Source organism: Eubalaena glacialis, chromosome 19 (genome assembly GCF_028564815.1).
Source record: "Eubalaena glacialis isolate mEubGla1 chromosome 19, mEubGla1.1.hap2.+ XY, whole genome shotgun sequence".
Classification (NCBI taxonomy): Eukaryota; Metazoa; Chordata; class Mammalia; order Artiodactyla; family Balaenidae; genus Eubalaena; species Eubalaena glacialis.
The window spans coordinates 6,986,195-7,002,281 of NC_083734.1; the positions used below are offsets into that span (position 1 = coordinate 6,986,195).

The 16,087-nt window shown below is 47.2% G+C and overlaps 1 protein-coding gene across 2 annotated transcripts in view; it reads right to left on the reverse strand.

Annotated features, from left to right (window-relative positions):
- Positions 1-16,087, reverse strand: part of SHISA6 (shisa family member 6) — a 252,892-nt gene that overhangs the window by 118,112 nt on the left and 118,693 nt on the right. For both annotated transcript variants that reach the window (XM_061175324.1, XM_061175323.1), the window contains exon 3: positions 12,676-12,771. In XM_061175324.1, coding sequence (XP_061031307.1) covers positions 12,676-12,771 — 96 coding nt within the window. The remainder of the gene's footprint in view (positions 1-12,675; positions 12,772-16,087) is intronic.

The following is a 16,087-nucleotide window of genomic DNA, read 5'->3' on the forward strand; positions in this document are numbered from 1 at the left end:
TATCAAGAGAATCAAGCAGAAGTGACACTCATGCTCCCAGTTTGGGCAACTAGAAGAAAATGATATCAACAAATTTTCAATAAAAATAGAAGCTGGTTTTGGAGGAATTGTGCAGATTCACCTTAGGAGATTCTGAGTTTGGAGTGATGGCGGAAAATGCAGGTAGGTCTCTCCTTTTCCTACTCCCAATGCCACTTCTCTGCTGAAAGAGTTTATCAGTGGAATTCAGCAAAAACATCAGGGTTGAGTGAGATGGACTTTGGCTGTTTGGCTTACAAAAGATGACAGGAGTCACGCACATCACGCATATTCTCTAAGGGAACATTTTAAGAAAGAAAAGAGCAGAGGGTTCACACAGAGCTTGGAAAATGTGCATATTTATGGTGTGATGGGGAGAAACGATCCCCAGAAAAGGAGACACAGAAGGCATGGTCAAAGAGAACTGTAGTCTACCATCATAAGAAATTAATTCCAAGTCAGAATGGGAAGTTCACAACATCAAATTCTGGAGAAAAAGCAAAACATGAAGAATGAAGACTAAGACGAGTCCTTAGATCTGGATATTAATTTTTACCAGGGACCTCTGGCAGTGGAGTTTAGTCTAGTTCTTTGTCTGAAGAGTTGCACCATCATTTGCTAAAATTCCTCACCTTCTGGGGCTTCCCTGGTGGCGCAGTGGTTAAGAATCCGCCTGCCAATGCTGGGCACATGGGTTTGATCCCTAGTCCGGGAAGATCCCACATGCCACGGAGCAACTAAGCCCATGTGTCACAGCTACTGAGCCTGTGCTCTAGAGCCCATGAGCCACAACTACTGAGCCCCCGTGCCACAACTACTGAAGCCCACATGCCTAGAGCCCATGCTCCGCAACAAGAGAAGCCACCGCAATGAGAAGCCTGCTCACCTCAACGAAGAGTAGCCCCCCACTCGCCGCATCTAGAGAGAGCCCGAGCGCAGCAACGAAGACCTAACACAGCCCAAAAAAAAAAAAAAAAAAATTCCTCACCTTCTGCGTGGCCCAACATTTCCATAAAAGTTGTTCTGAGTCCTGTCCTACTGCATCTGCCACTCTAGGGAAATGGAGAACAGGGTGATGACAGAATTCTACAGTTGTCAATGATATAATATTTACTCCTATATCCAATTAGTAGAACTAGTGATCACCAGTTAGGTTTTCCATAGTCAGTGGCAAAAGCAGGAAGTAACTACTGCATTACACATAAAGCCATACACTATAGTTGATCAAGTAAGACTTCGCTTCACATGTGTAGCTTTATCCATTTACCAGTATATTCCACAACCCCAATCTATCTCTCTGTTGTATAATATAATCAAACATAATATAATCAGACAGCCCTGGCCTTAATTCTACCTCTGTTATTTCTAGCTGTGTGCTTAACATAACCAGAACATGCCCAGATTTTAAATTACATTTTAAAAAAAAGAAAAAAGATATCTCAGCAAATTATCTTTCTAGTCCTGCTACAAGCCTTGTGGCGAACAAGCAGCCTGGAAATAAAAAACTATATGAAAGAGAGAAGAGGAGGAGACAGCAGCAGGCCTAAGAGTGACCTAAAACTGTTGTCAAAATGAGAACGTTCATCCTAAGTATGAAAACACAGAGAAAGTTATCTGGTAGGTCAGAGTACTGACTACATGCAATTCAAAGCAACCATCCTCTAAAATATTGAGAAGAAGGTAAAAAGGAAGGGAGAATCTTTGGAGATCGGCTGGTAAAGGGGAAAAGAAGCAGGGGGAATGGAGCCCTATGAGACAGGGGTCTGCAACTCCTGGGATGCGGACTGGTACCTGTCCGCAGCCTGTTAGGAACCGGGCCTCACAGCAGGAGGTGAGGGGTGGGCAAGCAAGCAAAGCTTCATCTGCCTGCTCCCCATCGCTCCCCATCGCTCGCATTACCGCCTGAACCACCCCCCTCCCCCACCCTGGTCCGTGGAAAAATTGTCTTCCACGAAACTGGTCCCTGGTGCCAAAAAAATTGGGGACCACTGCTATAAGACAAGAGAACAAAAATGACAGAGACGCACATCTCCTTCCAAAGAGTAATAATGATAATAATAATACCCATTAGATAAACTGTATTTTCTATACTAGTAGAAACAATACCATTACAATAGGAATCTGATAACTTCCTCCAATCAGAAAATAGATAGAAGAAATAGGAGTAAACACATACGAATCTACTGTTAAAAAACATAAGCTGGGAATCCAAACACCTCTACTAGTAACAATTTTCTTCCAATCCCACACAAAAATAACCATGAAGCAAAAGAAAACTAAACACAACACTCTGAAGTGAGTTGGACTTAAAAACACATTTGTAGTTGTTAAAAGAAAACACCTAGAAACAGAAATTCAAAACCTAAAAACAAGTGGCAGAAAAAGAGATAGAAATTTAAAGAGAATTCACTGAACACAGGAAAGATGTGAAAGAGACAAAATGAAGACTAAAGTACAAGATGCCTAGGAAAGAAGAGAGTCAAAATAAAACTTATTTAAAGGCACTGATGAAAAGGCAAGAGGCAAACAAGAGAATGACAATGAACTAATAAAAGCAAAACAAATTATATACAACGTGGTTGCACTGAAAGACAGGAAAAAAACCCAGCATCCCTATAATTGGAGTCTACTAAGAAGAAAAACAAAACCGTGGAAGATAATTAATATACGAAAACATAATTCTGGACTTCCCTGGTGGCGCAGTGGTTGAGAATCCGCACTCAGCACTCTTAAGCTAAGACAATAAGAAAAATTAGCAAGTGGTGGAGCTGAGAGTGAACCAGCATGTCTGGCTCCAGCGACCCCCTTTTTCTCACCAGTTTTCTTCTTCCACAACCATCTAAGGAGGGAAGTTTACACCACTATTTGGAGGGGAGTAAGACTGAGACTGAGGCCATGACTCCAGGCAGGAAGAGCTGGGACTTCTTTGTTCTGCCACGGACATAATCTGCATAAAGCAGAGTCACAGAATTATATGGTTCTGTTCCCAAAAGTGTGGTGCTGAGAACCTGAGAACAGTATTCTGTCCCCCTTCGGGGCCACCATGAAGTGCTGGCAGCTGTTGATTGCGAGGCTATCCTCTCCTGGCCACAGATTCCAGCTGGCAGAAATGGCATTGCCACCACCTTTCCGGGACTAGACAGCCCCATGGCTTAGCTGTCAGGGTTCATGAGACTCTTGGCAGTGAGCAGCATAGAATGAGGAAGCCAATGCCAAGGGCTAGCTTCTGGGAAGGGGAGATTCCTAACTTGGATGACGGGTCAATGCCAAGACCAGTGCCAGGAAGAGACTGTACTGGCCACCAACCTGCCCCTGGAGTCAACTTGAGCCATGGGTCATGGCAGGAGAAAGCTTGGATCTGGCACCAGCAAGAGACTGGAAAATAAGGACATAGCCCAGAGCTGCTAGACCTCTGGCTGGGCAAGTCAGCCTCTGGGAACACAGAAGAACTCCATCCTCTACCTTCTCCCAGTGGGATTTAAAGAGACCACCAAGATTCAGGGTGCTAAAGGGATCCTGTATACCTCCTCCTCCTGTTTGAGCAGAAAAGGAGAGTCAGGCTGGCAGAAGATAAGGAGTGAGGGATGCTTTCCTGACCCCAAGACACCAAAGAGACTTCTCTCTTGCCCCACTGGTGGAGACTATAGGAGATCTAGCTGTACCTGGGTTACTTCTCCTTTGAGGAGAACATATATGTACCCTATAGGTAAGAGGTGAAACTTCCCAAGGCAAAGAGATTTACAGTGCATCTTTCTCCTTTGTTCTATAATATCTCCCCTCTTCTTACACCAGCCCAGCAAATTGTCCCAGTGGACTGGCCTGGCATCCTACATGAGCCAGTGGTAGCAGGCCCACAAACAAACATTAAACAGAGACACGTATGGTCCAGGACTCAGCCGATGGACTGATGGATGGGAATTTTTCTCTGAGCCACCATCTACCAAGGTAGTTTAAATTGGTGATACTTTCAAGCCAAGCACTGCCCTTAGAACAAGATGAGCCCAAGAAGGATGGAAAACTTGTGGATTGACTTCTTGGTCCCTTGAATGAGTCTCCCAGTGGCAAACTGGGTGGTCCTACCTTAGAGGTGAACTCTTGGGCAGCTCAGGAAGTGGGCCCAGGGCTCCACGCTCTTCAGATGGAGCCGCAAGGGTTTAACTGCTGCCCAAACTAATCTCAGTGGAAAGGGAGTCCTGGGCCACATTGAGGAGGGACATAGCACGCTTACCGCTTCCTGGAGGGTCATGGTGTACTTGTCAGCAGGACCCACATGGGAAAGAGGGTTTTGTAGAAAAGCTGCCTTTAGGCAAAATGGCTAAGTTTGTAAGTGGAAGTACTCAAATGAAAAACTCTCAAAGGTATTGCCCTGGGTTTTGCTTTGCCTTATTTCCTCTTATTTTGTTTGAACAGCAGTTACATTGAGAAAGGGATTCACTTGGTGAGCGTTGAGTTCAACATTCATGCAGATCCATCTTTGCTTCTGATGCAACCAATTTTAACCAATTAGCCACCAGGCGAGGTTGACTCAATTCTAACAAAATATGGAATCACACTGATGCCACAGGTTTTCCTAAGTGTTAAGGCTTAGAGGTAGCCTATAGGTGCTGGCATGGGGCGCACGAAGTACCACTGAGGAAAGCTGAGCGCACTGAGTCAGCGCCTGGCTCTCGGTATTCAGCCATTAATCAGGAGTCAGCAGGCAGAGGAAACCGAGAGCGCAGATCAGAACAATCAGTAGGCAGTTTAGAGCTCTGGTGCCCTCAGCCCAGAACCCCAGAGGTCCTCTGGCCTGCTCCCACTCCTTCCTGGTGCCCCCGGCCTACAGAGGGGCACAGGCAAGAACGCTCCCAGGTGGTGCTGGCTTCTCAGAGGCTGATCTCAGGCAAGCTAGGCCCAGCCTTCCCTCTCTCTTGCTGTATTTCCCAGCTCACTGCTGCCACGGAGACCGGACGCCTTCCGAGCGCTGCGGTTTACTTGGAGTCCAGCCTCCGAACACCTTGGTGTAGTCAAGCCCACTCGCTCCCCTGGCTCCCAGAGCGTGAAAATGTCTTAAGCTGGATTTCTGGAGCCAAACAGCACAGGGGTCTCGTCATTACAGTCCACAGGATGGTCTGAAAGCCCTTGCTCAGATCCTGGTGTGGGCTGGTAGCCTGCAGTTCCACAGAGGCCCGTGCACCTGTTCTGCCTTTTCTAGAAGAGCAGATCTAATTTCAAACCCTGTATCACACGCGGCCATGGCAGCGCCCAGACAAATGCGCTGGAGGGAGGGGTGAGCACGGGCCCGTGGGGGCATGGGGTTCAGGCCAGCAGTGGGGCTTGGGCAAGGGCTGAGAAGGACAGTGCTGGGGGAACCACAAACCCACGTGGAACCAGAAGAGCCGAAGCAGGTCCCTGACTCAGTTTTGGTTGCCTTCCTGGCTTCATTCAGCCACCCACTGCCGTGGTTATCCCTTGGACCTTGTCATCACCAAAAGCTCACACCTCCTGTGCTTTATCTCCCACCCATCACGCTGATCCAAAGGCTCTGGTCCTTGCTTTCCCTGCTCTGATGTCTTCTTCCTGGTAGACCTTTTACCCAGACTCATCACTGGCTGACACCTGTGCGTTTCTGGGTGTTAGAACCCCCCCTCTGGCTTTGTTCTCTTCTCAGGGAGCAGGTGCCATCTGCCCAGCCCCTCCCTCTGGACCACCATTGCTCCTCCTCTTCCTTGGATTTGGGGGCTGAGCAGCCGGGGTGCCACCTCTGCCAGTCTCCTCCTTGCTGAGACCCCTAAACTGGCATCAGGATGGTCACTTTTCCAGCTTTGGTCTCAGCACCTGCTCCAGCGCCCGCACCCCCTTCGTAGCATTCATGCCCCCCACCCATCTTCTGTCTCAGACCCCATGGAGAGTCTGCTGGGCAGCAGGAATGGCCACTTCCAGCCTAGCCCTAGGGAGCATCATGTAGACAGAATGAAGCGATCCATCCAGGGTCTTTCTGCGGGGTCTGGGATGCTCCCCACAGGGCAGCAGCTTCTGGCGCTCTGGCCTTATCTCCATCTCAGGGGAGTCCCAAGGCCTCTGAGGCTGTGCAGGTGCCAGCTCCAGGCAGCAGCATCCTCATTCCACGTCTCTGGGCTCTAGAGATGGGTGTGGAAGATGCTCTGAAACCAGACAGGCTGGGCCTGCTCACACGTCCTCACTAAGGTGACCAACTGACCTCATTCGCCCAGGACTGAGGGGTTTCTTAGGACACGGGCCTTTCTGGGCTAAAACTGGAACAGTCCTGGGCAAACTGGGATGGTTGGTCACCCTAATGCTTACAGTGGATGACCTTGCCTCCCAAATCACTGCGCAGGGATCCCATATGCCCACCTGCATGCACCTGTGGCCGAATACCCTGCTTGCGACTCTGGGTGGACTTCACCCTTAGACAAGGCCAGCCCCCCCGGCTGACAGATTCCATCAAGGAATCTCTCGCCTATCAAGGATGTCACTTCTGAAATATACCATCCCCCACTCCTGCAGAATCAATTTTCCCCTTCTTTACTGGATCCTTCCTACCAGCATACAGATATCAAATATACTGTGATTTCTCCCATCTTAAAAAAGACAAACCTCTCTTTATATCACACTGCCTTCCAGCTACTGCCCTCATTCTCCCTTCTCCTTCACTTTAAGACTCTAAGGAGTTGTCTGTACCTGCAGCCTCCTATTCCTCTTCGCCCCTTATTTTAACAATCTTTTTAAACTTTTTATTATGGAACATTTCAAACATCTCCCCAAATAGAGAGGCGAGCATGATGAACCCTTCTCTTCCCGTCACTCAGTTTGCCCTGATCGTGTAGAAGCACATCCCAGATGCCATCCATTCCCTCTTGTATCCATCGGATGGATGAGTTCCCCCACCACCCCCAAACTGCCCCTGCCAAGCTCACAATGATCTCCACGTTACAAGTCACACCGCAGTCACTTCTCAGGCTTCACCTCCCCTGACCTCTCTACAGTTTATAACAGCTGACGGCTCTCTCCCGGAAACACGGATTTTCTTCCCACTTGATTTCCAAGACTTCACCTGGCCCTGGTTTTCTTGCTTCCTGGCTGCCTGCTCCTGACTGGTCTCCTCTGCAGGTCCCTCCTCACCTCCCCAACTTCATCTCTTCTTCTGGAGCCTCTGCTCACCCGCTAGCCGATCTCACCCAGTGTCCGGCTTCATGTACTGGAAACTCCTCCGTTTACATCCCCAGCCAGGACAACTCCCCTGAACTTGACATTTCCACCTGGGTGATTAAGAAGCATCTAAAACTTAATATGACGTCAGACTGAATTCACTTCACCCCCAGCCTCTGCCGAAACCCTGGCCCTCCCACAGACGTCCCTCTTCCTAATACGTCAGGCCAAAAGCATCTTGTTTTTAGTTCTGCCCAGAGTGGCAACCAGATCGTCAAGTGACCCCCAGGCCCTGGGTGGTCCAGCCCCTCTCTGACCTCGCCCCCTACTGCCCACACCCAGGCCCCATCTGCTCCAGCCTCACGGCTGTCCCTGTGCCAGTCAGGTGGGCAGTGGGTGGCTGTTCCCTTGGCCTGGGAAACCCTCCCCCCACCAATCCAGGCTACTTGACCCTTCACCTCCTTCAGCCTTTGCTCAAATGCCACTTTTTTTCTGAAGCCTTCTGGATGCTCTTTTTAAAAACTGCAACTCCTTCCTTCATTCTCTGCCTCATTTTTCTCCCTAGCTTTTAACTCCTTTTTGACATACTTCAGAGATTTACTTCTTTCTTTCAGTTTGTCTGTCATCTCTCTCTGGCATGTAAAGTCTGTCTGCTGCATCCTCAGGGCCTAGAAGAGTGTGTGGCACAGAGCAGATGCTCAGCATGCGAGCTGACATGGAGGGATGAACGGCCAGGTGGGCAGCAGTGCCTACCTCCTCCACACGGGAGTCCCTTTGGGGCTCCTACCTTTCAGCAAAGGCTTCAGGGATTTCTCTGTCTCTTACATACACACACACGCGTGCACACACACACACACACACACACGGGTGGAAAGGACCCGAGGAATAGTGCCGGTCAGCACAGATCAGATGCATTTGCTGACACCACCACCTGGAAGGACTTGGGCCTGGCGTGGCCTGGGCTACACTGGTGGAGATCCAGGGAATTAACAGTAGGTCCCATGGGAGTTTCTGGAAAGCGTCTTCAGGCTTTTTCATCCAGACTCAAAAACAGCCAGCCAGCCTGAGATTTTTGACCAAACCACCTGGACAGCAGAGGGTGTCCGTAGGTGTGTTCACTGAGACAGACCCTGAATAATTATCTGAGGAGACTGAGCCTCCTTTCTGGAAGGACTGACCCTGCTCATCTGGTGTAAATGCTCCGACTCCTGATCTTTTTTTTTTTTAAATTGAAGTATGGTTGATTTACAATGTGATGCTAGTTTCCGGCCCATCATCTTTTTGTGACTTCCTGTCTTGTAAAGTGTGTCCTCTAATAAAACAGCCATCAGTCACTGAGTGCTCACGACATGTGGGTCCTGCTGACCCACCGCCCCACCCACCTCGGCCCTTCCGTCTTCACGAGACAGGATGTGGGGGGCTTGAGTACCTACTCTGGAAGCAGGTCTGGATGGGATGAAACAACGCTAACTGTCTGCAGTTGACCTGGGCAGGCCACTCAACGGCTCCAGCTTCAGTTTTTCCCCAGTAAAAGTGGGGACAAGAGCTCTCCCGCGGGGTTGCTGTAAAGGTGCAAATAAGACAGCGCCGGCACATAGTAACTGCTTGGTAAAGAGAAGCCTTTATCCTTGGGTTTTCGTCGTGGCAGCCCGAGTAGACCCTCTGTGCCCTTAAAGACTGCCCTGGGTTCCCACGGGAGAGTCTGGGGGCTCTTGTCTAATCAAAAGAGGAAAAGTTATAGGGGAAACTTGGTCTAAACTCATGGCCACTCTGATCAGTATCTTCCTGAGACTTGACTCCCATTTACCCGAAGGGATGAGCAAGCAGGAGGTCAAAGAAGAAATCAGAGCAGGGAGACATGCAGAATTAGTTCCCTAGGAGAAGGAGAAAATAAAAGGAAAAGTAAGAATTGTAGGAAAAGGTGAGATCACATCATTCAGTTAGAAAGTCCTGAAAAGGGGCGTAAGTACGAATTCTGGTGCCTGTGAGCCTAAGGCAGTGCTATGCCACCTAGGAGGCTGGCCAATGACTGTGTGGCCCCTTAGGCTAAAATGTGGGGTCTCCCAACAGGATAGAGATGGAACAGGGGGCCTTGGTGGTTAGGAAGCCCCTAGGGTCAGAACTCTATTTCTTCTAATGTCTCACCTTCTCCAGCCCATTAACAAAAGAATATCTACTTAGTAAGGCTTCATCCAAAGAATTTAATTATCCATGTACCTGTGAATCTTGTTATAAAGCAGGCAGACATATATGCATCCTCACCCCCTACTGTCTGAATTTGGGGGAGCCCCACTGGAGCTGGAGCGCATGTCTCTCTGTGATGCCTCTGGGACCCAAAAAACGGAACACAGGACTGGGAGGGTCCCAGCTTCCAGTGAAGGTTCCCAGTGCCATTCAGAACAAAGACCATCCATGCTCGGTCTCCGATAATCAGAGTCTGAGAGAAATCCATGTTCAACTCAGTGATGTGGTCGGTAGGTCAATGCTATCACCTTCTAAAACAGGTGTTAGCTACCCCACAAGTTCCGAGAGTCATAGTGGGGCTATGCTATGGGCAGGTGCCACCAGAAGGCCTAAGGCACACGTAAGAAGCAGGAACAAAAAAAGGAATAAAGGGGGAGGGACCAGAAAGGCAGTAATTGGAGTTGAAGCAAAAGTAAGTAAATAAAGAAAAGAAAGAGAATCAAACACACATGATGGGGAACAGCCCCAGGTTAGATGTCTCTGAGTGGTCCCCTTCCCATGGGGCATTTACATGGGGCTGCTTTACTCAGAAGTACCATTCAGAGCTGAACTTGGTTTGTTCTGAAGGAAGCGAGGATAGAGCTTGGCCCTTTTCCAGAGATCTAGGCTGCGCAGGGATAAAGGGTCTTGATATTGGAAGGGAATCCCCATTTCCAAATCCCCACTCCCACCCCAATCTCTTATCATCTAAATAGGAAAATACACACAAGGTACATTTCCGGAAAGAGGAGGTTTCAGAGGCCTTCTTGAGTGGAAGGGAATGGAGAAGAGGATCTGGTAAGGGTGATGGACCGGAGGACAGGCCAGGCACACACAGGAGGGCTGGATGAGACCACAGAACAAGATGAAACGGGGAAATAATAAGCGGAGGCCACAGCAAAGCCGCCACACGCATGGGCAGGGTAGAGTCTCCTGGATGCCCAGGTAACAGTGACTCAAGGACCGATAAGGATAGAGAATCACCTGTGTGGCTCCGATGGAGGTCTAGCTAATTTGAAAGCAGCCTCACATCCACACCCATAAATACATGATCGGGCTCCCCTGTGGCTCTGATCTCATCTCCTTCTAGCCTGCTTCAACCACGGGCCTCCTTCCTATTTCTTGATCTACAAGAAACCTACTTCAGGGCCTTCCTGATGCCCCTGCCTGGGATGCAAGTCTCTGTTCAATTACCCCCTCATCCGAGAGGTCTTCCTTGACAGGAGTAGCTCCCCGCCCCCTTTACCTGCTTTAGGTTTTCTCCCTGCACTTAGCATCAAGGGTTTATTTTGTCTGCTTCCCCCAGTGGAATATGAGTTCCACAAGGCTGGATTCTATTTTGTTTTACTTCCGAATATTGCTTAGTGCGTGGCAGGCCTCATGAAATATTTGTCGAATGAATGTGTGTACCCAAAGCCATAACATTTATAATATACTTATAAAGAGTTCTATTGATTGAACTGTTGGGTGTTTCAGGTTGGACCAGCTATAAGGGGCAAGGTAAGGGTGGGAAATCACTGCCGTTGAGAAGCCTTAGTAGTAAGTAAGGGTAGAAAGCACTGCAGTTGAGAAGGCCACGTTCTGTTGGAAAGATCCCGATTTATAGCTCTGCTCCGTGGGTCATAGGGGTGTGGTAACCAGCCTCCAAAGTGGCCCTCCAGTGGCCCTCAATGATCCTAGGCACCCAACATTCACACCCTTGTGTAGTCCCCCATCCTGAATAGGGCTGACTTGTGTAACCAATAAAATATTGTGAAAATGATGATGTGTAACCCATGGCCTTGGTCATAGAAGACATTGTGTCATCTGTCTTTTTCTTTCTTGGATCACCCATTCTGGGGAAGCTCAGCCACCATGCTGTGAGGACACTCAAGTAACCTTGGAGAGAATGGCACGGGGAGGAACTCAGGCCTCCTGCCAACAGCCAGCACCATATAAGTGCACCACCTTGGAAGCAAGTCCTCCAGCCCCGGTCAAGCCTGATTCAGCTGATGCAACCCCTGCTGATACCTTGGCTGTAACCTCATGAGAGACCCCCACGCCAGAAGCACCCAACTCAGCTGCTCCCAAATTCCTGACCCACACAAACTATGTGAGATAAGAAATGTTTATTACTGGTTTTAGAGTAATTGGTTTCACAGTGATAGATAATTATCACAAAGCAGATGACATGGGGGTCATATATCCCAGGCTTGAGTTGATATGAGTACGTCAAGGATTGTGTCTTTTACCAGTTAACTGTGAGGGCCCATTTCCCCTTCCCGAGCCATCTGGTCCCAATTTGATTCTGCAACTCTTAGTAGCCACAAATGCCACCTGTATCCTCAATAAACTTTATTTAGACACAAAGAGACACAACAGAAAATACATACACAGATACAGATTTTTTTTTCTCTATAGGATGAACAAACATCACATAGGGAATTTAAAAATTGGGTGCATGGAATGTAAGAAAAAATTGCAAAGTTCCTTGTTCACTCACACTTAAAACAAACACATATTTCAGGGGAAGACAGGGATATACCATCCCTACAACAGAATTCACAGTTGTCTATAACAGTACACAGGTGTTAGGAAGGTAATCAAAGGAGTTAGGGATCCAGTTACTCTTGATATGACAGAATGCTCACAACACTAGTAGAACTCTGTTTAAACAAAAGACAGAATCGAAGATGCCACACCCCCTGCACAGATGCTCTGCAAGCTGTCGGCTAGGTCATAAAGCAGCTCAGCAGAAATGCCACGTTAACTTTCAGCTTGTGGCCTGAAGGTCTGTGTAACCTCTACCTTTGTGTGCCCATCATGGAGCGTTTACATAGACACACTTAGGCCGCCAAAACTCTTGACATGCGTGCTGGCTTTGAGACCCACAGTACAGAACATTGACATCAGTTTATAAAATGTGGCTTTCAAATGGAAAGGAATAATAGCCAAGAGGAGAAAAAACACTTTGCAGATGCTGCCACATCCGTCGGCAGTGTTTCCCACCATGCCGCCTGTGGTCCCCTCCCACGGGGAGCCACTGGCATCTGTGTCCTGCTCCACGCCGTGGGCGGGGCAGGACGCATACCTCTTGGAAGTCTATTATTGCCTTCTAAAGTCACACCTGTGACCTCCTGGTCACTCCTCTCAGAAGCCACACATGTCACCAGGATAAGCAGCCATGGAAACCACCCAACTTATCCTGTCCCGGACCAGCCTCTGGCCTCCACACCATCTTCACATTTCAGATCGGGGTTCCCTAGGCAACCTCTGTATTTTAGTAAAAAATGGTTTCCACTGTACCCTTCGTGTGTCCTCTTCCTAACGTGACAAATCCAGATGAGATGAAGTTATGGAGATCAGGTCCTCCACTTCGGTAAGCATCCTTCCCATAATGTCCTGCAAGAAGATGGGGCAGAATTACCTGGCGCATCCATGACACCAACAAGAAGTCAAACATTGCTGCTCCAGTTCACCCAACAATGATGGTGAACTTAATTTCAAATCAGCAGCTGAGTCAGAAGGTAGAAGCAATCAAGGAAAAAAAAAAAAATATATATATATATATATATTATTTTATAAATTATATATAATATATATTATAAACATATAAAGTACATATATGAAGTATGTAATATATAAGTATTACATACTTTATATATATTACTATTTTAAATACATACACATATATGTGTGTATATATATATACACACACACACATACACATACACACATAACTGTGCAACAAAGAAGAAAGTTCTGGGAAGCTTATGTTGAAAGGAGAGGTGGGAAAAAGGGCTTGACTTTGGCATTTCTGACTGAGCACATCAGAACTTCAGTCTGTTTTTCCTACCATCCTTTCCTTTGTCCCAGCTTCCTTCTTTCTTTTTCTTGTCTTATTCCTTTGGTTTCTTTCTTTCCAAAGTGTAGAAGTGCGGGTCTGATCAGAATGCTCTATGTGTGTGTATGTTTATGAATCACACCTCATCCTATGAATTATAGTCTTGTGGCTTAGGAGAAATCCAACACCTGCTGAGGCTGACAGGTAGGGTGGTGGCTCTAAAACACTGGGAAAATATTTATGTGTTTTCCTCTCTCGACTTTCTGTAGTAAGATTTTTATCCCTCATCAGCCCCATCTATCCATCTACCTGTGGGGTTGGGGTGAGGAAAAGTCCGAGGACAGATTAGGACCCTGGGAGAAGACATTCAAAGAGAAGAGAAAGAGTTAATATTCTGTTTCTGATATTCAAAGTAGGATTTCACAATACGCTTGAAATACAGGCATTATAAAGAAAAGAAGGCCTCTCTAAACACCATCTTGAACTATGCACATGTGAAAATGGAGAAAAGCCGTATTTTTGTCATGTTGCCAGAAGAGCATATTAAAAACTGTACTTACAATTATAACAATGTGCAGACTACCTAAAATGTAATGTTAAGTAAAAAAGTGGAAGAAAATGCTATATTAAGTATGATCACGGGCTTCCCTGGTGGCGCAGTGGTTAAGAATCCGCCTGCTGATGCAGGGGACACGGGTTTGAGCCCTGGTCCCAGAAGATCCCACATGCCTCGGAGCAACTAAGCCCGTGCACCACAACTACTGAGCCTGTGCTCCAGAGCCCGCGAGGCACAACTCCTGAAGCCCGAGCGCCTAGAGCCTGTGCTCTGCAACAAGAGAAGCCACCGCAATGAGAAGCCCGCGCACCGCAACAAAGACCCAACGCAGCCAAAAATAAATAAATAAAATAAATTAAAAAAAAAAAAAAAAAAAAAGTATGATCACAACACGGTAAAAAAATGCAAACCAGTGTATTAAACAAACAGATTGAAAGAAAACACACCTGATACTGACTACCACCTTTAGATAGTTGGAACATGAGTCTTATTGCTTCTCTCCTTTCAACTTTTCTGTATTTTCCAAGTTTTTTTTCTATAATGAGTATGTAATTTTTATAATATACATAGGTAAAACACATTTCCAACAGAAAAATCTATGATAAATGTAAAGACAACCTAAATCACATTTTTTCTTAGCGAGGCACCCTCTGCATTAGATCTCAAAAATGGGCGCGTGTCAGAATCATCTGGAAGCTTTTAAAAATACAGATGTCCCGACACTACTCCAGGGATTCTGGTTCAGTTGGTCAGGGTATTTTTAATGAAGTCTCTAGGTGGTTCTAATGTGCCACAGGGAAGAAGAACCATTGCCCTAGAGTAAATGGATAAACAACTGAATTTCAGTTTGTTCAGCTGGGTGCAATGGACATTTGCTGGGGTCCTCGTGGGTGCCCAGCACCACCCACTATTTAGGTTCCGGACTCCAGCATCCTTCCTCTGAAGAGTGACGTCTGGCTGGCCCTGTTCCTTCCTTCTTCTCCCAGATCAAAGGTTCTCAACCCTGAGAGTGCATCAGAAAAACCAGAAGGGCAGGTTCAAACCTGCTGGGCCCCGCCCCCAGAATTTCTGAGTCAGTACATCTGGGATGGGGCTCAGGGTTTTGCATTTCTATCAAGTAGCCTGGTGATTCTGATGCTGCCAAGTCTAGGGACCAAACACTGAGAACCGTGATCCTAGTGCATGAAGAATATAAGAGAATTTTGTCATTGTTTCCCTCATGCCCTCCACTCTGGAAATAAATACCTCCTTCCTCAGGGCACACAGCTTTCCACAAGGAAATCCCTTGCTGTAAAATAATGTAGTCACAACCCAGAATTTTATAGAAAAGAATTATTGGAGCTGAACTAAGAGGCTTCTGCCCATATCCCAAGCCATGCCACAGCTCCAGAAATCCAACTCTAGTCCTGGAAAAATGCAACTTCATCAGGGGATGAAGGAGAGAGGGACAAGGGGCGTGTGGAGGGGTCATTCCCCCCCACTGTCCCTCCCGACAACAGAAGAGTTAAGAAAAGGAAGTAACAATTCTGAACCCTCATAAATTTGGACCTCATTAATTCAGAACCTCTGTTACATCCTGCAGAGTTTGGGCTGGTTTATTTTTGTGCTCCTTATAAATAAAATTTTTGATAAACAAATCAATCCTGAGAAAGATGGCACATAAGACAGTGCCTTTGCTACTTCAATTCATTCTTATCTGTCAGCTGGAACAAGGTCCCTCAGGGCTAAGCACTGCGCTACTGCTTTGGGGTTGTGCTTGACTGAAAGCCAACTAAATCACCCGATCACCAACTATGTGCCAGACAAAGGGACAGAGCTTCTGAAAACACGGTTTAATCTGACATAGCAGCCGAACATTCTGTAGCATTATGCAGTTTACAAAGATCATTCATATATATTATTTCCTTAAAATTTTAATCATTACCACGTGGTAAGTTGTCTATTATTATTATTCCCCCATTTTATTGATGGAAAAACTGAGGCCAGGGGTGTCAAGTCGGAAGATGACTGAACCATCACTAGCATCCTGGTCTTCTGTCTGCAAACCCCATGTCAGTTCCGTCCTGCGCACCAGGCTTCATTTACTCCTCACAAGAGCCCTGTGGAAAAAGGTCACTTTCCCAAGTTCATGGAGCTAGTCAGTGGTGGACCCTGGATCCCGACCAGGTCTACCCGCCTCTAAATCCACACTCTTTCTACAACCCTCTCCCTAGCCAGCTCACCCCTCAGTCTGAACAAGTGCAGTTGTGATTCTTCTCTGAGGCTTTAGCCAGGACCCCGGGGAAACGCTAAGCCAGGAGAAGCCCATGTGATGATTC